Raw genomic sequence first — 24,379 nt, 5'->3', positions numbered from 1 at the left:
CTGATGTCTGGTGAAAGCTCAATCTTGGTGATTTTTTCATCAAAGAAGTTGGCGAAGCTTTCACACAAGTCCTTGGAGGCTGTAGGGAGGATTCTGGGGGGTTTGGAGGTTTGTTGCTTGATAATTTTTAACATTTCGTTGGGCCTGTTTTTTGCGTTGACCAGGGTGGCGCAGAACAAGGTGGATTTTTCATTGCTGATGTGTTTTTTGTAACTCCTTCGGACTGCTTTGAGTTGTTCAAGTAGGCTTGATGAGTTTTTCTCCTCCATAGTCTTTCTGTAGCTTTTAGTTGTCTTCTTTCATTGTTTATGTCCGTGTTCAACCAAGATCTCGAAGGTATGTTCCTGTTTTTTTTTAGTTTCAAGGGAGCTACTTGATCTAAAATGGATGACATATTTTAGTTGTAGTGGGAGGTGAGTTCTGTTGTGGAAAGATTGTCCATGGAGGCCGTGAGGAGAGATTTAAACCTTCCCTCTAGGTCAGTCATGTTAATTTGAGTGAAGTTCCTAGTCCATTTCGCGGGGGTCTTGGGTGGGAGGTTTGAGTTTGATTGGTTGAGTGAGGTGGAAAAGGATTAAGTGGTGGTCGGACCAGTCCACGGGCAGGGTGCGGTCTATTGTGACAGTGTCATGTTGGGCGATGATGGCGTCAAGTATCGCACCTTTGTTGTGGGTTTCCTCTAAGCAGTGTTGGGTAAGGTTGTTGCTGATAAGCAGTTCATTGAGGTTCTGGATTAGCAGGTTCTTTGCTTAATTCCAGTGTAGATTGAGGTCGCCCAGAATAAGGTTGTTCGTGTACCGTAGAGAGCAGTGGGCAATCAGGTCGCACAGGTGTTCAGTGAAGGTGGTGGTGTTGTCTTGTTGATGAGAAATAGTGGACTGCCTGTTTGCCTCCATGCTATAACAAGTGAACCGAATCAATAAATACTTTTTCTGTTGCCCACGTCTCCTGTAGCAGGCAGATATCTTGTTCAGCTGTATATGCCCTCCAGTCTGAATCCACTAATTTGGACACCAGACCAGCTATGTTCCTAGATAGGAATTTGAGAGGGGGGGGGCACTCTGCCCATTCTGCTCATTTCCAGTTGAAAAAGCTAATAGCACCTCTTGGTCACAGTTCCCTGGGAGGTCCAAGCTATTAACAACTTGGTGCTTACACCTGCTATCTACAAAACTGTTTTCCAGCTCATAAGAGGTTAGTTAAATTGGATGTAGCTCCATATAACCGTGGCTCTCTGCTAGGATAGTTGCATCTACTCACCGCACCTGATGATTGGCCGTATGGTTGATATTTTCATCCCCAGCATAATAAACAGGCAGATTACTTGGGTCAACAAAGAAAAATATTGGGTAGTTGAATCTGCAAACCCCACCTGATGGTTGGCCGTATTGTTGATCTTATCGTCCTCAGCATAATAAACAGGCAGATAAGACTAAGGCATCAATGCACCCTAGAACCTGAAGGGTTGAATGTTCCTGACTCGCTATTGGGGAACATAGATCTACCACCCCCGCCTGATGTTTACCCGTGTGATTAATCTCTTCATCCCCAGCACAATAACCAAGAAAATTATTTTGATCATTCGGAGATGGAAGACCGGAATAGCGTGGGGAGGAGTCAAGATGGCGGGCTGACACCGCCGAGCGAGGACGCTACATGGCTCTGCTCTGCTCCGCCGAGATTCTGTTTCGTGCAGCGTTTAGCGTTTAATGTTCAGTGACAGGAAGACCGGAATAGCGTGGGGAGGAGTCAAGATGGCGGGCTGACACCGCCGAGCGAGGACGCTACATGGCTCTGCTCTGCTCCACCGAGATTCTGTTTCGTGCAGCGTTTAGCGTTTAATGTTCAGTGACAAAGTGTGGAATTGGAGACGCGGAGACACGGAGAGACGTACAAATATATGGGACCACGGATGTTTAGTCCACCGCTGCGCTTCTGTTACGAGAAGTGTCTGGCGTTCAGCGTTTTTGTGAGATATGGTTCTGCTCTGCTCCGCTGGGATTTGGTTTTGAGCTGCGTGCAGCGGGCAGCGAGCAGCAAGATAAGCGAGATAAGCGAGATTGGAGTTCGGAGCTCGGAGAAAAGATACAGAGATTCAGAGGCGGGGAAGTGGAGAAGTGGAGACGCGGAGAGATTTACAATTATCTGGGATTACGTGTGTGTGTTCAGCCTTCCAGCAGGAATAAAATAAGAAAGATCAATGCTAAGGGCATTTCTACAGCTAAGCAATAAGACCTCCCGTACCTCCCGCGCTTGGTTTTACGCGGTAGCCCGACTGGTCACCATGCCGGGAAGTAGAGGGAGAGGCGGAGCTGGCTCACCTCAACGGACTGCACACCTGTACCTGGAAACAGCCTCCACAGGTGTGCAGCGGCAGCCACAGCGAGCGGAGGCGAGTGGAGGTGGAGGATTCAGTGGATCGATGTCCGGACGGCAGAGGACCACACGGAGCAAGAAGACTGCCCCAGCCCCAGCCCCAGCCACCAGACAACCAAACGCAAGTATAATGACTTCAATCACAGGGATTGCTGGGGTTGTAGCTGTGGGGGGGCCTAACAGCATCAAAGAGACTCAGTCTGCTCAGGAAAACAACGTTGTGGAAAAAAGCAGGGGGTTAAAAACTAAAGAGACAAATGGCATACCGGCTAATGAGACTGAGGGGAAGACACAAGGGAAGGGCGCTTTGGCCACTGGGGAATGTGTTGAACTTGACTCAGACCCAGACCATGTAACGGCGCTCGAAATTCAAAAACTGAACAACACTGAGAAAGTAGATGAAAAATCAGGAATAAACAGATCTAATTCAATAAGGGTGGCAAACCCGGAAACGGAAACTGTTAAAGATCTCTCCGCCACTATTAATCTCTCATGTACTGATATGTCAGATATGTCAGAAGCGGTTCTGGAGACACAGGTAGCAAACAGAGTGACTACTTCTAACATGGGAAGCATAAATCTGCAATCAACAGAAGTGGTAGAAGACCCTGAGAGTGCTAAAAGTAAAGTCCAACCCCAAGATAAACCAAAAAACAGGGTGGAACAGTCAATCCTTGCTACCGTAACCACTAATAATGACCCAGTAGAAAATATTGAAATAAGGGAGAAAGGAAACGGCGAGAGCACAGTGCTGGAACGTAAAGCTGCAGCTGATGATGATGACTCGAATTTAGAGTACGAGGAGCTGTCAGAAGACGAAGGCGCTGATGGGGCACTTAAGAACACAGCAGTAAAAAAAACCACTGTCAAGAAAATTAAAATGAAAGTTAAAACTAAACAAAAAAATGTTTTACTTAAAATAGTCAACAAGGAAGCTCTTGGGAATAAGAAAAGCCGCCTAATTGACGATAGCCCTCTAAGAAGGTGGATTGAGGCTAAGGGGGGAGTCAAGAGCATGGCTCTAAGACTGTCAGGTGCCAGCCCAGAAGAGGCTCTCAATACTCAGGGGGCTCGCAAAAACAACTCTATAGACTTCACTTGCGAACACACTCAAGACGATGCCTCTATTAACCAAGATTCCCCGCAACATTCTGTCTTAACCATGACCAACCCAGCGCTTGCATCTGGGGCACTCATAACAAGTACAATCCCCTCGCCTACTCTAACTGATAATAATGTTTCAACTCCCACCGAATCTAATATTGAGACACTGGAACCAGGTGACCAAGATCTGGATCATGTTACCATTAGCTACGGTCAACTAAATGAGGAATGCGAGGAAAATCAGACTATAATCTCGAAACTGAAAAAAATACAGATACCGAGTACAGAGACCCCTATAGAGAATACAGCCCACAGTCATGGAGAAAAAGACAGAGAGATGAGATCAGATGACTCTCATAGTAAGACCCAAGATATATCAACAGACCCTGGAGTGTTATTTGAAACATGCGTTCAAGCAAGGGTACCACAGGAACCTCATGAATCCATTAACTCCACTAACCCTTTTAGTTTTTCTAGCCTTCCTAATACCCATGAGTCTCCAGATCCAACAAGGATGTTCATGGAATCTATAATGCAGACTCTCCTAGAGCAAAGAGCGGAGATCCAACAACAGTATCTGCAACTGAGAGAAGACAACACTAAGATGCAAGAAACAATGAGCACCATCTGTCAAGGCTTGGGAGGTGCGACTAAAGAGATCGAAGATATCAAACAACGCATTGTAGAAGTTGAAGGAGATGTTAATAAGACTTCAGCAACTGCAAAACAAAATACTTTAAGAGTCACTAAACTAGAGGCTAAGGTGGAGGATTTGGAAAATCGCGCTCGAAGGCAAAATCTCCGCCTATTTGGTATACCGGAAGGTATGGAGGGGTCTGATCCTAGGACATTTGTGGTGAAACTTTTCCAGAGATCCTTTTCTGATCTGGCGGATTGGGACTGGGACTCACAGTTGCAGAGAGTGCATAGACTGCCCCTGATACAAAAAAACACTGATAGTAAATATCCTCGACCGTTTCTGATTTATTTTGGTAATTTTCTTTTGCGGCAAGCTGTATCAATGAAAGCTAGACCGAACAATCCCGTGACTGTTGATAATTTAATGTTTTTTGTGAAAGCTGATCTTAGTAAAGGCACCATGGATAAACGCTGGGAGCTTAGGAAGTTGATAGATCCTTTCAAAAATTTGGGGTGCATGGCCTATCTCCAAGAACCTGCTCGTCTCAAAGTTATACGAAACGGCAAGGTGGTTTTTTTCACAGATTTAGAAGACGCTGAACAGGCTCTGGAAAAATACTCTAGGGAAAATGAAAGAGAAAAACAAAATGAAAATTAAATAGCATATTGGCTAAATTGTTGTAGATAAATAGAACGTGCAAATGTAATTATGTACTTATGGCATGAGCATGAGCAGACTATCATGTTAGCTTTCTCTCTCTGCTGCCTTTCAGCGGCAGCACTAGATAGAGGGGTGCTCCCCCCTAAGGGACGGGTGGGTGCGAGGACATTGCTGGGGTCCTGGCTGGGGAGGGGACCATTTTGGTCAGGGGTGGGGGGGAAAAAATGTGTGTAAAAAATGGATCGCAGGATTCGTTTGTTGCTTTAAGTTTAACAAAGAAAATGGAATATATATGAAAAGGGCAAAGGTAGTTGGGAGAATTTTGTATTGGATAATTAACAGGAGAGTAACATGTCTAAATTAAGAATAATAAGTTGGAATGTGGACGGCCTGAACAGTAAGAATAAGAGAAACTTAGTAAAGGAGGAGATTAAGATGTATAACCCGAATATAGTTCTACTATCAGAAACACATATTAAATATCAAGATCGTAAGCTGTTTTCACAACTGAATTATAATTTAGTGGTATGCTCTACTTTAGAAGAGTCCATAAGAGGGGTAGCTATTTTAATACAACGAGGTGCTAGATTTGTAATGACAAAAACTGCTTCTGATGCTCGGGGGAGGTGGGCAATTGCACAGATGCAATGTGATAACTACAAGATAGTAGTATGTGTACTATATGGACCAAATATCGATGACCCTAGGGTTTACGATGAATTAAGTTTATACTTACTGGAGTGGGAAGGAGAATTAGTAATAGCGGGGGATTTTAATTGTACAATCAACTATAAAATTGATTCCACTGGGCAAAGTAAACATAAAAGAATGAACAAAGTTAGAACTGCTATCTTGGATTTAGCTAGATTGAACAATGTCAGAGACATATGGAGATCAAAATATCCTCTTCAGGCAGGGTACACATATTACTCTGTACCGCATAGATCTTGTTCAAGAATTGATATGATTTGGGCCTCAGAAATTTTTTTAGATAACTGCTCGATTGATATCTGCCCTAAAATTACCTCTGACCACAACCCATTATTACTTGAGGTTATGTTTTCTGACCAAGCTAAAGAAACACGAAAATTTTCGTTCCCGAGACATTTATTAACAGATACAAAATTCTCAATCTTACTCAAGCAACATATTCAGGAGTTTATTTCAATCAATATTAATACTGCTAACATTAATATGGTATGGGACTCTTGTAAATGCAGTATCAGAGGTTTCGCCCAACAGTACATATTTAGGCAAAATGCTGAGATTCGCCATGAGAAGAAACAAATAACAGACGAGATACGAAATTTGGAAATAAGCTTGGCAGAGGCAACGAAATATGCAAAGAATAACATTGAGAGTATTAGGCTAAAGCTGGCGAAATTACAAGCAGGTTTACTAAAAACACTGAGAGAAAGATACACTACACAATTACAAAAATATAAATTCAGACAATATGAGGGCGGCGATCGTATTGGGAAATTATTGGCCTTTAAAACCGCGGATCGGAAAGCCAAAACAAAAATTAAAGAAATAATAGGGAATGACTTAAGGACATACGACAGAACGGATCAAATACTAAACCAGTTCGTCAAATTCTACCAACAACTGTACACTCCAGAGACTTCACCTGCAAAATCAGCCATAACACAATATTTAGAAAAATACTTAACTGCATCTCAAATACTCAGTATAGAAACTACTGAACAACTCAATTCTGTAATAACATTAGAAGAAATAAAACGGGCCATAGATAGTCTACCATCGGGGAAAGCGGTCGGAGAAGATAGCCTACCAGGGGAACTTTATAAACTTTGTGCACAAGAATTATTACCTCTATTAGAGAAAGTGATAAACTCAATTAGCGTATCTAAAAAAGCACCCCCTTCATGGAAAATAGCGAAAATAATATTTTTTTTGAAAAAAGGGAAACCGGAAAAAGAATGTGGGTCTTACCGACCGATTTCTTTACTTAACACCGATGTTAAAATCTTTTCTAAGATACTGGCAAACCGGTTGGCCCCTAGTATGCCTTCCATGGTTAATTTACAACAACATGGATTTGTTATGGGAAGGGATACTACCACACATGTTAACACCTCAATAATTGCCTTTGACGTTGCTGAAGGCACACACACCCCACTCGGTATGATTTTGTTAGACGCAGAAAAGGCTTTCGACCGAGTGGGGTGGGACTATTTGTGGGAAGTATTAAGGAAACTGGGTCTTTCCGGGTCTTACTTGGACTGGGTTATGTCCCTTTATGACGAACCTTTAGCTTTGATTAGCTATGGAGATAAAGAATCAGCAAACTTTAAAATACTAAGAGGCACGAGACAGGGCTGCCCCCTTTCCCCTTTACTTTTTGCCCTATCCTTAGAACCTTTTTTAAACGCACTAAATGACCAAGTAAACATTATTCCAGTGAGTCATGGAGGAACTGTTCTGAAATTAACGGCTTATGCCGATGACATAGCTATTTATACGAGCGACTTCAACAGAGCTATGCCAGAAATTATTAACGAAGCACATATATATGGTCTAATCTCAGGTTATAAACTGAACGTGAGTAAAACTCAAATCATAGCTAATTACACTCCCGATATACATGTCTATGACACCTGCAAAGAAGCTACTTATCTAGGTATCAAGTTAATGGCGAAAGTAGGGAAAATACTGGAAACAAACTACGATACTTTTCTAAAAGAAACCTCCACAACTCTTAAAAAATGGCATAAAATCCCTCTTAGTCTGTTAGGTCGGTTAAATCTGATTAAAATGAAAATTCTCCCCAAGCTACTCTATTTGTTTAGAGCCATACCACTACAACCGAACCAATCTTTTTTTTAAAAACTAGACTCCGTTTGTGGCAGCTTTATTTGGGGATACAAAAAGGCACGTAGGGCTATAAAATTTCTGAAATTACCAATCTTAAAAGGGGGACTTGTTTTTCCAGATTTTAAATTATATTTCCTTTCAACGTTTTTCTTTAGAATTAGGAGTTTATTAAAGAAAGAGTCTTGCATTTTTTTTTATCAATTTTTGTTAGGTACTGATTCCAACCAATTTCTACTCCGCACACATGACCCAAATTACTACAAAAGGGTGAGATTCAAGACTGCTAAGCATGCTATAATTATTTGGAAGAAGATTATGCACATCAGTCAGATTTCTTTCTATAATACGGAACTTAGGCTATGGGATAACCCGGGTCTTCCAGGAATTTTCTCGGACGGGACTGGGTATCGTTGGATTAATTGTGGTCTTAATACATTAGGCGATATATATGGACATAATGGTATGTTAGATTTTGACACCATGAAAATTTTAAATGGTGTGACAAATGATATGTACTACCGATATCGCCAGCTGAGAGACTTCTTTTTCAATAAAATGAAATTAACATCAATTACTCAGTCTGAAATTATAGAGTGTATATATTCCGATAAAACTAAATCACTTATAAAGTTGGGATATCAACTTTTAACCAAGGATAAAATTGAAAATACTACCATCTTAGCTACTAAATGGTCTCGCCGGTTAAATCGGGATATAAGTTCAGAGCAGATAAGCAAAGCATTAACTCATATAAATGATGTTGTACACTCCTCCAATTTAAGACTGCAATCATACAGGACTATTACAGAACTATATTATACTCCAGAGAAGATTTCCGCTTGGGCTCAAGGGAACCAAACATCAGAAAAAACTAAATCTATGAAGTGTAATACCTATGCTGCTGATATAGAACATATGCTCTACTCCTGTCCGGCGTACTCTAGCTATTGGATGGGAATTATAAAATATCTTCAAGATAGCCAGATTAAAATTCCGGACTTATCACCCCAACTGGTTTTACTTGATATCCATGAGACCCACTGTCTCAATCAAGATCTCATAACAATCTTATTAGCCTGTGCAAGACTAATCATAGCAAGAGCTTGGATATCTAAGAACACTCCAACGGTAGCTGAGTGGCTAACATTGGTTATAGAAATCAGAACAATGGAACTCACACTCGCAAAACATAGAGGATCCAAAACTTTAGCTAGAAAAGAAAAAATCTGGAAGCAATTTTCTGAGGTATAAAAACTGTGGATTAGTGTGGATATATGAAGATATTTGTGAGAACTAATCGAATTACCATTATTTGTTTCAGAAATAACTCTTTCATTAATAGGGACGTCCAGAAGTGATCAAATCTAATTCTTGCTATATCTTATTTTAATTCTTCTCTCCTCTTATTTTCGTTTTTGTATTCCAATACCCTAACCCTTTACTACGAACAATGTAAATTAATTTTTTCCTAAAAATATCTTGAGATTGTAACTGTACTTATGTATGATGTTTGTTTCTTACCGATTCCTGCGACAATAAAAATATTAAAAAAAAAAAAAAAAAAAGATCATTCGGAGATAAAGCAATAACATCAGAACACACAATGACAGGAGCGACTAGGGCCAGTCTACTGATTTCTTTTGGGTTGCTCGACTTCATTGGTGACTTAAGATCTATTTTAGGGCTCAGCCTTAGTCAGCCAATTTCATCCAAGGTTGCTGTAGCATTAACAGAGTTCTATAAAATTTCACGGGATGGCGGAAATGCCTTTTATCTAATACTCAGTGTTTGAACCCCATGCAAATTACAAGTGCGTAACTCGAAATTGACTAGGTTTTCAACCAGGTAGTGGGATGTGAAAGCAACCTATATATAATCATGGGTGATGAGCTCGATGTGTAACTCTTGGCCAGCATGATATCGGATCTGATCAGTGAGGAAGATTTGCTTTCAATTCTCAGCCAATGGATAGCTTTATTAATCATAGCATTTGTTTCTTCATGCGTGCCAGGTTTCAGCTTTGGGACCTGAGTAATATGGATAGAGTGAGATTGGTCTAATATGGCCAAGTGGTGATCAATTTCCCAAGGTCTCCTTGGTGGATTAGAAGATGGCATCAAGGGATTAGTGTTAGGTAGCATGCTTTTGCCAGTAGAGTTGTGATCTCCCGACTTCCTTGGATAAATAACCGTAGGTGGATTGCTAGTGGCACAGCTCGATAAATTCTGTGATCTTAGCACCCTTGATGGTTCAGAACTAGATTTAGTTGCTACATATTGAGAGCTATTTGACAACTTCCCTGGGATAGCCGCTTTCCCCAATTAGGATCTGTTATAAGTAGTGGGAATCTCCTATTGCAATGCAGTACTTAAAGAAGGAGGGGGGAGTTTGTGAATCGTACAGGTCTGCGCTATAGGCAAGGGATCTGTGCCCCCCCCTCTGACAAGCTGCATCCTGTTTACAAGAAAAAAGACTAGTTGGTAACTTGTTAAGTGTGTCCGACAATAATATGATTACACTTTTAAGGTGGTCCTGTTTGTTATCCAACCTTTCAAGATAGTTGTTCGTGTCTTGTTTGGTTACATAGGCAACTTTGACAGGTAGGACTTCATTTATCTTTGGGCTCGATTTGTGGTCCCATGGATTCAACAACCAACTGTAACAATTCAAAACGATTGTGACGAGGAACGTTTGCAATAACATTAATTTTAGGGTACAAGAAACAATCTGAGCTCGTAGTCGTAATAGTTGATGGCTTACTCAAATCGATCCTCTCTGAGACTGACCCATTTTTTAATCCCATAGATTCTGATAAATCACGAACGCCGCTAGTGATCACGTCTGATTATTTGCAGACTTTTGTTTTTTTAATCATCGATGGAACTATTGGCTGTTTGCTCTTTTCTTTCCCTTTGTCCCCACTAGTATTTAAAAATTGTTCTACCTCCTCAATAAGGTTGTCAATATCAGCCAGGGATTGCAGGTTTGGGTGAGCCGCATCTGTTCTGACCTTCCCAGATTTCTTAGTTTTTTTGGCCAGAGTTTTGTTTTTAACAGCCTCACCTGCCTTACATTTTCCCATTATCCCAAAGGTGCAGCAGTGCCAAAACTCAAGATACTATGCGAACCGGGAGCAAAGGCAGAGACAGAAGCAGCCCCGTAATTCAGGGTAATCAATGAGAGAAAGAGGATGTTAATGGTACCTTAGTCGAGGGAGCAATAGGATTGTGAGATAATCACTGATTATATTATCCTCTTGGAGTTGTTAGGTCCACTGAAGATCGGACGTGAAGTTGTTATCTAATTAAGAAAAAATAGGCATTCATACTGAATTTACTATATATTTGAGGTGTGAACCGGAATCTCAATCAGAGGTATGTACCATGATCAGAAGAATATAAATGTCTACTTTTATTTGTTTTTATAGCACATGTTGCTGAAGATGTATGGGCGTGGCTTGGATTCTTAGACAGCACTCCTCACAGTCAACTAATGGCATATTAATTTATTGGAATGCACAGAATTTGAGCATTTTTTTTTGCAAAATCTTTATTGTTAGACAGATGTGTAATGATATTTGAAACAAAATCCCATCCCATGTGATACTCTCTCGTGGCTGTCCAACCCTCCTACAATAACAGGCAGCCCCACTTGTAGTAACTGGGACAATTACCCTAATGGAAGAACGTATGGGAAGGTCGATAGAGTTAAAATATGCATAAGGAGTTTAGAGAAAATTTTGAATTGGATCATGGGTTTAGGAAGAAAGGTTATTAGGATATCAAATGCAAAACTGACAAAAACGTATTGTTGATATCGTTTTTATATTTAATATTAGTTAAACGTTATGCTATTCTCAGCTTTTTTAATAGATTTTTTTACTTCCATGATTTAGGAGACCAGGCAGATCCTTGCAAATTCCAGGCTTGCAATGAGTTTTCAGAATGTCTAGTGAACCGCTGGACTGGGGAGGGAGAGTGTGTTTGCAATCCTGGTTATATGAGCATTGATGGCTTGCCCTGTCAGAGTGTCTGTGACCTGGAGCCTGACTTCTGTCTGAATGATGGAAAATGTGACGTCATCCATGGACAAGGAGCAATTTGTAGGTAAGTTATGAAACATGCTATCTTTGCCATCATCTATCTCTCTCTCGCGCTCTCTCTCTCTAGCGCTCTCTCTCTCTCTCTCTCGCGCTCTCTCTCTCTCTCTCTATCTCCCTCTGTATAAGCAATTGGTACGCACAAACATTTCCCCAGGGACCACAAAGTTTTGTCTGTGGTGTGACCGAGGTCCGCATTGACGCTAGCAGGGTGGCGGTCAGAAGGTGGGGGGGTTCTAGTGGTGTGGACGGGCTGTGGCATAATGGTTGGTGTAGGGGAAGTGAAGCATTTACATCCAGTGGCTAAATTGCATAACGGGAAACCAGAAAACCTTGTATTAGTCCTGGCAGCCTCACTTTACTAAAATGTGTGATCCTTAGGCAATTGTTTTGTTTCACTGTCTCTCCTTTACCTTTATTATCGCATATAAGAGGAACCCAAAATGCATGACTTTAGGATGTGCAATGTTCCAAACCTTCTTCTGTGTTTGATTTAATATACGGTACTGTTGTTCATGTATAATAGGAAACCAAAGAGTGATTTACAAATAATGAGACTGAGGCAAGAGAAATCGCACCTATCACATTTAGGCAATCTGGTTAGAGTAATGTGGTGCTCTGATCAGGAAGAACAGTCTTATAGTCTTCCTCACAGGAGCACTACACCCTAATAGTATTGCACAAGAGTGATCAGCACACACAATTTCTCATTCATGGACATGTATAATGCATTTTGCTAAGACATGGGGTGCGCAAACTTCATTCAAATGTTCTTTGTTTTAAAAAGAACTCCTTTATTCAAATCTTCTTAAAATCTGATTATACAAGTAGCCAACGCGTTTTTTCTCTTCACAAGAGACTTCTTCAGGGCTCGATTTGTTGCTTAATGCATAAAGTCCTCAGAAGGTATGTTCCTTCATCTACAGCTGGCCATGTCCAAGTGAGAAGTTCTACGGGTTCCCAAAATACATTTAAACTCATTATAACAGAATTTTCATTTCACTGTCAGTATCTCCCTTATTTTGCTGGTTATCGGTCTCTTAAGGTACGTATTCAAAACCTATGTTGGCATCACAATCTTATTAGTGGTGAGCAGGCACTAGCTGACTGTGCAGCTCAGTTCACGACAGTCTCTTTATAGCAGTGGAATGTCACACTTTCGTCATCCATGAGTTGGTTAATCTGATAGACTGGCACTAATTTGATCCCACCATATTCCGCTCACTGTTTCTTTATTTTTGGGTGTCTTTGGGGTCAGCCCCTAGCTTTATATATACCACAATTTCCATTCCCATGCAGTGGTCCATTTTGACACCGTTATTGATGGAGAGGCTGTCTGCTTCCACTCCTGGGCTATGTCACGTTTAGTGAGCATCAGTCCCAGACTAAGCAGGAATAATTCATATTTATTCCCACTCACATTATCCATAAGGTGAAGGTGGGCCAACTGGGAAAACACAGGATCTGCCTGCCACGAAAGGAACATCCCCAGACATGGGACCACCTGTGCCAAAACCTCACTAATTCTGGGCAGCTCCACACTATGTGGAAGAAGGTGCCTTCCTCAGCAATACATTGGAGACATGCAGAGGAGGCAATCACCCCCATACGCCAGATGTGTTAACTACGCTCGGTTAATGTACTTACATTGAATTAGCCGGAGCCTTGCCGCTATGGCCACTACTTTGGGGGAACCCACAATCTCCATCCAGTCTTCATTTTCAAATTCATCCACATCGGTTTCCCAAGCATCTCGTAAAGTTCAAAATTTATCAGGCTGGTTAGAAATTAGGGTCTGGTAAATCTTCGCAATATGATGGTCGCCCAAGTCTCCCAAGAGAAGTTTACCCTCCAAAGGTCAAATTCTTGAAGGTCTGGTAGTACCCTTATGTGTGGGGTCAGTGCATGGCGGAGCTGGAGGAATTTTTGGAACTGGCTGCAATGTAGCTGGAATTCAGTCTGGAGTGCCTGATATGACTTCAGGTCCATGACTTGCATGACATCCCCCAATGCGGGGATCCGATGAGATCCCTTTTCCAGGATCCTCAGCCTCATAATGGTGTCTGTTCCGTCAGTCTATCCCACAATTTTATTCGTCTAAGTGTTGACTGTGCCACAGACTCAGGACCACCTTTGCCACCAGGGGAAGAGTAGCGCTTTTCCCCTCCCCATATAAATTGGCTTGCAGGGGAGTTGCACCCATTGCCATATTATCAAGTGCATATGCGGGGCCCCACTGTATATCATACCACCAATCATTAATGATCTGGAGATAGGCTGCTAGGAAATATGACTCAATATCTGCCGCTGTAATGCCCCAACAGGAGGGAAGTACCCCTGTCCCATAGAAAGGCATTTAGAATGGAGTTCAGTTTTCAAAACCACTGTCGCAGGTAATCAAATGGGAAATTTTGCAGTTGATAAAGGAATCTGGACAATAAGACCATCTTGAAGATCGCTGACCATCCTGTCAAGGACAGCAGGAGCCCAGACCATAACTTTATATTGTCATTCGGGTGAGTGAACATAGGTTCTATATTAGTGTTCCATGCAAAAGGCGCCACCGTGGATATACAAATGCCTAAGTATTTGTACCATTTGGTGGCCACCTGTATACCTGTTTCTCAATCAAGTCTATGCGGACCTTGCCTCACAGCATATACCATTGATTTTGAGTCGTTTAGGCAGAGGCCCAAAGTTCCCCCAAATATTCGTATCATTTTCAACAGTCGGGGTCCCATCGCTTCAGGCCCTGTAATGAAGAACAAAGCATCATCAGTGTATAATGCAATCCTGTCTGTCCACCCGCTACCCCACTCAAAGCCCCGAACTAGCGCATCCATCTGCACCCAAACCGCCAGGTGCACCATGGCCATAGTGAACAGTAGGGGGAACAGGAAACAACCTTGCCTCGCTTTCCGCTGTATAGGGAAGATATCAGGCTTAGCCCCTGCCACCCGCACTGATGCCGTCAAGTCTGTACATAACAATCAGAGATAGGAGAGTAATCGTGAGCCAAAGTTGAGGCACTGAAGGAGGAGAAATAGATATTGCTGCTGCATGAGGCTGAGTTGTCCACTCCCTCGCTGGGTATCAGGTTGGCGGCTGCGCTGTTCCAACTCCATGATCTCTATCTCAAGATCATCTATGTCCTACAGTCTGCGCTGGCGCTCCCCAGTACAAGAACTGAAGTCCTTCCCGCAAAGTGTGCTCTTCAGGGCTTCCCGTAGAGTCTGAGGAGACTGCACTGTGCTTATATTATGCGCAAAATATCCATCTTTACAATCTTCCATATATTTTTGGCACTCCGGGTTCTGAAGATGCCATGGCAACAGGCACCAACTGAATGTCATGCGCTGGTGTCCCATCGGAGGCCCAATGTCACAGGAGAGTGATCCGAAAGACCCCTGGGGAGCACCATTATATCCCACACCCGATGTAGGGATTGCCGGAGGCCGACATATAATCCAGAAGAGAGTAATAGTTATGAGCTGCTGAATAAAAGTTATAGCCACTTGTTGAGGGATTGTGGGCCTGTCTTACTTCAATGAGGCCCAACGCTGAGACAAAGGGAGGGCGTCTGGCCTGACATTGGAGGTAACCCCTGTGGGTTCCATCTGTCTACCGCTGGGACGATGACTCTGTTTCAAACCCCCCATCACCACAAACCCATCTGTTTGCTCATTCCAAACCAAACATTTTATAACAGAGGGTCCAAGGTGGGGGTGGGCAGGGCATATACACTCAGCAATGTGTAAATTTTCCATAGAGCATTCCTGTAACTGCTGTGTGTCTATCATATTTATCAACCTATGTCTTGAGATGCTGGCAGGGACTGTCTGCTTAATCAGGATTCCTGTGCCCCTGGAACTAAGCATGAACCCTGAATGATAAACGTTTGTGTATCCCCATCAAGCCAAGCATGGGACCTTGTTACCTATAAGGTGAATCTCCTGCACTATCAGAACATATGTCCCACCCTCTTGGCCTGCTTTAGGACTTCCTCCCCTCTTTCCCTTATCTAGTAGGCCAATTACATTCCACAACACTCATCAAATTAAATCCTATGAACACATCTGCTGCTGGGTACACATGATTTAATCTTTCTGCTATGTCTACATCTAGGGTATGTTAGGGAGTGGACATCAGTCAGACCCCATTGTGGAAAAAGAAGAACAACATTTAAGCATAACAATAGTAGCAATGTTACAAAACAACAGACCATCATTCCGATGTAATATTCGCTACAAGAACAACTGATATGTAACATCACCCACCACATACTCAGAAAACCCTAAGTATCTGTTGCGAAATGTGATGGCGGCAGACCCCAGTTGGGTTCTGTCCTGGCTCATCACAATGGATCCCTGTACCCAACATGGACACATTCGTAGGAGGGTGTAAGTTCCTGGGTATTGTGTTGTGTGGCCACCCATAGCATCATACACCATGAGGATCAAGGATAGCGCTGTCCAATATGAGTACCCCCATTTTCACTTAGAAGATCCTGCACCAGATGCCTGAGAAGATGGGAAGCCCCCTTTAGCAACTGGCACGTTGCCCATCATCTTGGAGATCCGCAATGCTGATGGGTATCTTTGACAATTAGTAGCTGATGCCTTTTTGTTCTTATTATGCTTGTCACTCTGAGAAGAGTCAGAATCCAGGTGTGGTGGTGTATTAGGTTCATCTGTCCACTGGAATACCTCCTCCAGGGAGACGAAAATGAGCATCTCAGACTCATAAACCCTTTGAGTTTTGTGGGATAATGAAGCTTTAATCTGATATTTAATTTATGGAGACAATGTTTTGTGGCTTGAGAGAGCATTGTAAGAAAGGATTGATCCTGTTGCTGTATCAAACTAGTGTAGTCCGGAAATATCTTATTAACGTGCGATTGGTACATAATCTTTTCTTCTGATCGGGCATGTTTTAGGATGGTGTCTCTGTACAAGTAATTCAGATGTTTTGCAATAACTGCGCAAGGCCTGGCCCTTGGAGGAGGCTGGCACATCAAATCCATGCAGGCCTGTTCAACCATGAAACGTGGGGAAAGGGCTCCCACTGGCAGTAAGTTGCGAAGCCATTGATCTAGGAAACACTCCTTAAAGGCTCCCTCACAGCCCTCTGGGAATCCCACAAAGTGCAGTTTATTGTGGCGCGTCCTTTGTTCAGCATCCTCTATGGGTGTTAGCAATTCCCTCTTCACAGAGGTAAGTTTGGACATGGTAGCCTGCAGGGTTGCAACAGAATCTTCTACCGTCTCTGTGATGCTTTCCATTACATTGCAGATGTTTTGTCGTAGCAGCAAAACCTCTGAGCCTACAGCACCTATCTTAGCCTTTAGGGCATCACACGATTGAGTGATGACGGCTAAGAGGGCGGCATTATCTGGAACCATTTCCGTCTGGCTGTCTGATGCCATCTGTAGCAAGGTGCCGCCAGGCTGAGGGTATTTATCTAGAGTACTTTGTTTAGCTGATGGTGGTCCCTTGTCTTTTGTCATGTTGCACATGCAATCTTGGGCACAGTCCCCAGCTCCTAGCAAGTTCGATCTACCTCTTACCTGCCTAACCGCCACTGGAAGTCTCCGGGGTGGCACAAGCAGTCAGACCCACAGCCAGCCAAAGCCACAGGCCCACATGGTCGCCATATTAGGGAGCAGTCAGTAGGCAAGGCCCAAGCCTACTATTAAGAAGGAGAACACACTATGTTGTATACAGCACCGCCACACTCTATGCTACCCCCTAGTGGGGTTTAGTTCATATATGTGATCGCTCCGAGGTAGTGGTGGAAGCCTCTTCAAACTCCCACAGTGATTGTGTCAAAGGTCCAGAGGCTGGCTATCCTTGTGGGTCATGTCACTCCAAGGGGCTGAAACTCACCCTCAGGCTTCTCCCATCCCCGCCACCATGTGGAGTCAGGGCCTTGGGTAAGCAGAACCATGGCTATTAGAGTGGAAGGGGCCCTTATGGCACCAAACTGCATGTACCAGTTGTCAGGGGAGGGTTACGTTTTGAGCGGCTCAGTGGGCCACTGTAAGAGCACACATTAATCTAATTGTAGAGGCTTATTATGTGCTCATTATTCCTTTGCTGGTGGCGATGTCTTCCCTTCAAACCCCTTGTTTGCCTCTGGTCCATCCAAGCATGTTGCTCTCTTTGGCCCTGTGCCCCAAGAATCTGGCATTACTCACCACAATGATGAGGTGTTTTGTCATGCCTCTCCACTCTATAGAGTCTGTGGTGCAGCTCCCTAGTGTCTGTCGGCCTACCAGGGTGGCCGCGGGGTCCTGCAGCAGGCACGCCTCCATGGCCCATGCGCTCCCTGCGCCCTCCTCAGCCGAGCCTGGTGATCTTGACGGGAATCTGGGGGGGCCCCCAGAATGCACTTCCTGGTCTGCAGGTCTCCACGACCACTCAGGCCACGCTCTCTCAAACTTCGGTTGCACTGTCTCATGGCACCTCTGCAGGTCTGTGCTGACTCCAGGCCTCAGCCAGCGGGCGTGATAGGCTGCACCTTCCCCATATTGGCTCTGCTTGGATTCCAAGTGTTGGAGCTCACCTGTATGGTGCCGCGGGGGATCCGCAGTCCCATAGCGTCCCATGTGTGATGAATCTTTGCTTGTGTGTTTGCAGGATTGTTAGAGATGGTGGATGGAAGTTGCGGCCGCCATGTCCGGTGTCCAGTCATGCCCCCTTACTGTCTTTATTGATGGGAGCTTTTAGGTTCAGGTGTTTGTCTGGACTCAATACTGGTTCAATTGATGTTGACAACTGATGTTTCTTTGAGAGAAGATTGTAGAACAATGTTACAGTTGAGGGATGAAAAAAGGAAAAACTCTGTTTTATTTGCTTGAGTTCCAAGTGGTGGGCAGGAATCCAGAATTGAATCTAGATGAGGACGTGTAGGAAGGTGGGTTATTAGTAAGTGGATATTTGTACCTTTAGCTAGTAATAATGCCATGATCGCTAATAAGGTCCAGTTAAGTCTCAATAAAATAATCCTTGCTCAACCCTTAGCAGCTTGGCAGATGAGCAGTCAGGTTCAACTTACAATACATGTGTGTAAAGCATTTAATATCACCAAAACAGTAAATAAGAAAAAGACACAATTTAATAAAAACCCAATACCAACTTATTAAAATAGAGACTATTTTTATCTTTAAAATGACACGAGAACAACAAAATCCCATTGTAGGGACCAGAAATATGAATTTTAGAACTAAATAAAAACATGTGCATTCTAGCACCAAAAGCTTTAAGCTCCACTCTCGGCTATGTGATCATGCTGGACCAAGACAAAGTCAGCGTTTTAAGCCGACCATGATGGAGTGTGGTTGGATAGGTTGATGGCTGGGTCCCGGTCAAGATTTTACCTTTACACGTAGTCACTTTTTAGGAGATTTACTCTACACAACAAGCCCTTGGGTTCCTTGGAACCGGAGTTGGCTTTTGACAATGGTGGCCCGCTGCAGCGTTATGCTTTGATGAGTCCCTGAAAGTCTTTGTCCTTAGTGTCGACTGTAAGGAGCTCCAAAGCTTTCAGTAGGACAAACCAGCATTGTCTGGCCAGTTACTGAGTCAACAACAACAGCCTGCCTCACAACACCAAGCTGTCCTTGTTCTGGAGCTTTTTACCAAAACTTAGCAAAAAGCTCCCAAACTTTCAGAACGTCTTCTGAAGGTTTTTTTGTGTTGAATAGTAACCAACAGTACCAGCCAAGTGTTCAGAAGCTCTGCATTGCCTCTTGGGGTCTGGGACTCAATCTCCCACAATACACAAATCCAGTTGAAGCTGCTCAGCTGGAGCAAAACTTTGGATATTGCAGGTGGCTTCTTCCAGAACTTTTCTACCTGTTGCTGATCAGGAAGTCCACTCATTTGCTTTGAATTAGGCACAGTCCCTTTTTTGTGGAGGACTTTAGTTAGAACCTCAACATTCTTTGAAGATAATATTTTTAAGTAAACTTGCATATAATGTGCATTGAAGTGATAGTTGATGTTTGCATGCCTCTGAATGTAGGTGACTGCTTTCATGTAGCTGTTGAATAGTGTGGGTGAAAGTATTGTGCCTTGAGGGTTGATGTGTCAGTGGAAGTTGACAATTTTGATTTGCTGACTGCAGTTTTCCAGGAATGATAAACAACCACTGCATGACTGAGCCGTTTTGGTGGATTGTTTCTTCCAGTATTGTCAGAAAGGAGTCATGGTTCACTTTGTCGAAGGCTGCCAACAGATCTAAGAGAATGAGGAGTCAAGATCTGCCTTTATCCAAGGTATAATGAGAAACATCAATTATCTTTAGGGTTGAGGTGTTTGTGATGTATTGCACTCTGAAATTGATCTGAAGGTTAATCAGCTGCTAATTGTTTTCCAGAGTAGTTTAGCTATGATTCTGCACGGCTTTCTAATTCCTTCACCAGGAAGGGTGGATTAGAAAAGGAACAATAGTTATTTAGGTCTCTGGGTCCGCTCCCTATTTTGTTTTAATTTAGGAGTCAGGTGACTTGTCCTCATTCTAGGTTGTCTGTAACGGTTCCTTGTGCAAAGTATGAATTTATGATCCTCATCATCCACACTACTAGCAGTGACCCCTTTATTTTTTTCAGAACAGGTGATGGTGCGGGTTCTCAAGCATTTGATGATGGTCTGCTTTTGGTGATGATGCTAAAAATGTAGATCTGGGTGATTTCTTTCAATGTCGGCCAATGGGTCTCAGATACATGGATTAAGCCTTTGTGTTTTTGCTACCTTGTTGTATGTGCGAGGGAATGCTCAGTCTTTTCAATCTTTTCTTGAAGAACTTTAAGAGCTCCTCACATGTTTTTCAACACGTCAGTAACTGTCATTAGGCTCAGCATTGTGGCATTCTTTAGACTTTCAAAACGTTTCTTTAGTTCATTTTTAGCTTTGTTCATTACCCTATTTTTAAATAAGGAATTTGCTTCAAGGGTGTGTTTTTGTGGTTTATTCTTATTGATCAGAGTATTGACAGTTTTTTTGTCGGAAGGTTTCTCCACCATCATCATTTATTCTTTCAAAAGGCCTTTCATTGAGAACCATGTCCAATGTTTTGCTTTTTTGCATTTTCAAAGTTTTAGGAGCAAGCTATTCTATCATCCTTATTACGATATTATCATATAGGTTAGTGAGGTCATTTGGGTTTAATGATCCTATCATTGTACTGGTAGAATGGAGTATATAATCAGTTTTCCTTCTTTAGAAATTAGTCACTCCAGTATGGCTTCTTTTCAGTGAGTCAGTGATGTACAGATTGCATGAAATGGTTACTGTTTAGGTAAGTGGATAGGTATAGGGTCACACCAATGCAGATTGAAGTCTCCAAGAAGATGCTATTGTCTAACTTGACCTCGCTTTTCATGGAGACACATGTCTGTGACAATAGGAGCTGCACAAACCAAAGAAGTGATACTCTGCACCTGTGCCAACCTTCCTAGAACTGCATGAATGCTGATTGTCCTGGACCAAAGGTTGGTTAGAGGGACTCTTTTGACAGCCAAAGGCATCATTAGACTCCCCTGGACTAGTGGCTCTAGTCCCCTAGTAAAATTTAACTGACTGTCTGGGCTTGGTCCTGGGACCCTCATCACCTTTAACCTCCTGGGGTTTCTCTCAACTTGACCTGCAAGTGACCGATTGTCACTCCCACCTTTTCCCACTGACTGCAATGTAAAAGTTCTGCTGTAGTGAATAGCTGGGATTTATGGTTTTTCTAAAATCCATAACATGGTTATATGTATCTGATCTTGTTTGCTTTGGTGTCTAAATTAAGACACAAATGTGCTTTATTTTCATAAACAGGTGTCATATTTTTTTTGAGTCATGCCAATTACTTATTGTCCATGTTGGTAGCACATGTTCCTCTAATAAAGCCTGACTGCTGTTTGTCAGTACCAGGATTGAGCTAAGGATTTATTATTGTGACTACAAGGACCATCTTTGGGGTTTTGTGAGAGTATTGCATGACAAAGCCTAACCAGCATGACCACATAATACTCGACCTCTCTACAATCACCCAAAGGGTTGCAATGTACCCTGAAATTAAAAGGGATCACAAGATGAACAGCCCTGTAGTTGCCTGTGTGACGGCTCGATACATGAAATTATGCATTGAGCAAGTGGTCGAAATGTTGGCATTATAAATTCAAGCACTTGGACTACGAACACCCAGTTGAAAGAAAGGGAATGTCAGCACCCTGCCCTTCTTTTGGGGTTTAGGCGACTGTATTGTAACAAAGTTTCTTTAAAATAATAAAACACTGCAAGCTTAACTTTAAGAATGTGTCTACTTGTTGAATCTCAGTACTTTTACTGCACCACATGAGCACTTCATTTGTCATGATTGCACCAACATATACTTTTTTTTATTTTTTCAACTAATATTGTTGAAATAAATTAGCCAATACATTTTTAATGGAACCTTGAGCTTGGTGGTCTTCAATGAATGTATTGAATGCAAATTAATATGGAGGAAGAATTACTGCTCTCCAAACATAATTTGTAATTTATCTGAAACAATTTTGACAGAACCATGTCTGATCTTACTGATTATCTACCCCGGAACTGCAGAACACAGTGTTTCTTCAGCACCAAGGACGGTCAGGACAACTCTGCACCCTGGCTTCTAGAGCCAGGTAAAATTTAACTGACTGTCTGGGCTTGGTCCTGGGACCCGCATCACCTTTAACCTCCTGGGGTTTCTCTCAACTTGACCTGCAAGTGACCGATTGTCACTCCCACCTTTTCCCACTGACTGCAATGTAAAAGTTCTGCTGTAGTGAATAGCTGGGATTTATGTTTTTTCTAAAATCCATAACATGGTTATATGTATCTGATCTTGTTTGCTTTAGTGTCTAAATTAAGACAAAAATTTGCTTTATTTTCATAAACAGGTGTCATATTTGTTTTGAGTCATGCCAATTACTTATTGTCCATGTTGGTAGCACATGTTCCTCTAATAAAGCCTGACTGCTGTTTGTCAGTACCAGGATTGAGCTAAGGATTTATTATTGTGACTACAAGGACCATCTGTGGGGTTTTGTGAGAGTATTGCATGACAAAGCCTAACCAGCATGACCACATAATACTCGACCTCTCTACAATCACCCAAAGGGTTGCAATGTACCCTGAAATTAAAAGGGATCACAAGATGAACAGCCCTGTAGTTGCCTGTGTGACGGCTCGATACATGAAATTATGCATTGAGCAAGTGGTCAAAATGTTGGCATTATAAATAAAGCACTTGGACTACGAACACCCAGTTGAAAGAAAGGGAATGTCAGCACCCTGCCCTTCTTTTGGGGTTTAGGCGACTGTATTGTAACAAAGTTTCTTTAAAATAATAAAACACTGCAAGCTTAACTTTAAGAATGTGTCTACTTGTTGAATCTCAGTACTTTTACTGCACCACATGAGCACTTCAGTTGTCATGATTGCACCAACATATACTTTTTTTTATTTTTTCAACTAATATTGTTGAAATAAATTAGCCAATAAATTTTTAATGGAACCTTGAGCTTGGTGGTCTTCAATGAATGTATTGAATGCAAATTAATATGGAGGAAGAATTACTGCTCTCCAAACATAATTTGTAATTTATCTGAAACAATTTTGACAGAACCACTTCTGATCTTACTGATTATCTACCCCGGAACTGCAAATCACAGTGTTTCTACATTAGTCATTAGGCTGATTTAGAGTCACAACTGTGGCACAGTAGCCTTTCCTCCAAGCCCCCTGTCCCTTTGCCTGATTTATGCAGGCGGGTGTTGGGTATGTCAGATATGAAGCCTACTCAGGCTCGATCATACATGACATACTACTCTGATTACTCGATGGAGTACAGGCCATCTGATTTTGACAATTTTACTGACCTTCCTCAGTTTTCACTCTCACTTACCACTGTGAAAAAACTGTCGGAAGAGTCATTGGGAATGTTTAAATGACCCCCACACCATTGGAGGCAACTCCCATGGTATGGGAGTCATTAGTCTTTGTATTTTTCAAAAATAAAAATCCCCTTTTGAGATTTTGTGTTTGGAAAACACAAAAACAAGTTAAAACTTTGAGTGAAGGTCAACAGTTTTCACCAACTAGTCCATAAAACTTTTAACACATTGCCCCCACCCAGGGTCTAAGCACACAGCCGCGCTTCCGGGACTGGAGGCGTGAGGACAGCGGAGCCCGGCCTTCTGTCAGCCCTTCAACCCCTGTGTGCCCCCTCTCCAACAACTTCTGTTGTAGTCAAACAAAGTGCTGCTGCAGCCGGGCAAGAGCGAGGAACCAGTGAACTTTTCCCAGGTATGGAGCGAGGGAGCCGTGACCGGCTGATTGTCTTCGAAGTTACTCCAGTGGACCCGAGCCTACACGCCTCCTCTCCCTTCCTGACTTTGATTTCTGAACTATGTACCCCCCCCCCCCGGATTTCTCCTGGCACTCTAATTCATACTCACTGGGTCAGTCTCATGGACTTCATTACGTTTTTTCTTTTGCCCTGCCCGCCATTTTGCTGCTGTTCTCGTTTCTTTTGCCCTGCCCGCCATTTTGCTGCTGTTCTCGGCCGCTTTTCTTAAATGTTTCCTCCTTTTTCTGATTTGCCTTTTCTCCTTACCCTTGTATGTTTATGTTTATGTTTTTGCC

General features: G+C 42.6%; 1 protein-coding gene across 1 annotated transcript in view; it reads left to right on the top strand.

Moving 5' to 3' along the window:
• The window catches only part of LOC144773831 (interphotoreceptor matrix proteoglycan 2-like), an 896,924-nt gene that overhangs the window by 797,389 nt on the left and 75,156 nt on the right, over positions 1-24,379 (top strand). Inside the window, exon 14 of the mRNA XM_078658926.1 lies at positions 11,514-11,724. Coding sequence (XP_078515052.1) covers positions 11,514-11,724 — 211 coding nt within the window. The remainder of the gene's footprint in view (positions 1-11,513; positions 11,725-24,379) is intronic.

Source organism: Lissotriton helveticus, chromosome 8 (genome assembly GCF_964261635.1).
Source record: "Lissotriton helveticus chromosome 8, aLisHel1.1, whole genome shotgun sequence".
NCBI lineage: Eukaryota > Metazoa > Chordata > Amphibia > Caudata > Salamandridae > Lissotriton > Lissotriton helveticus.
Note: the sequence above shows the minus strand (reverse complement) of the source record. Positions and strands in the feature narration are given on the sequence as shown.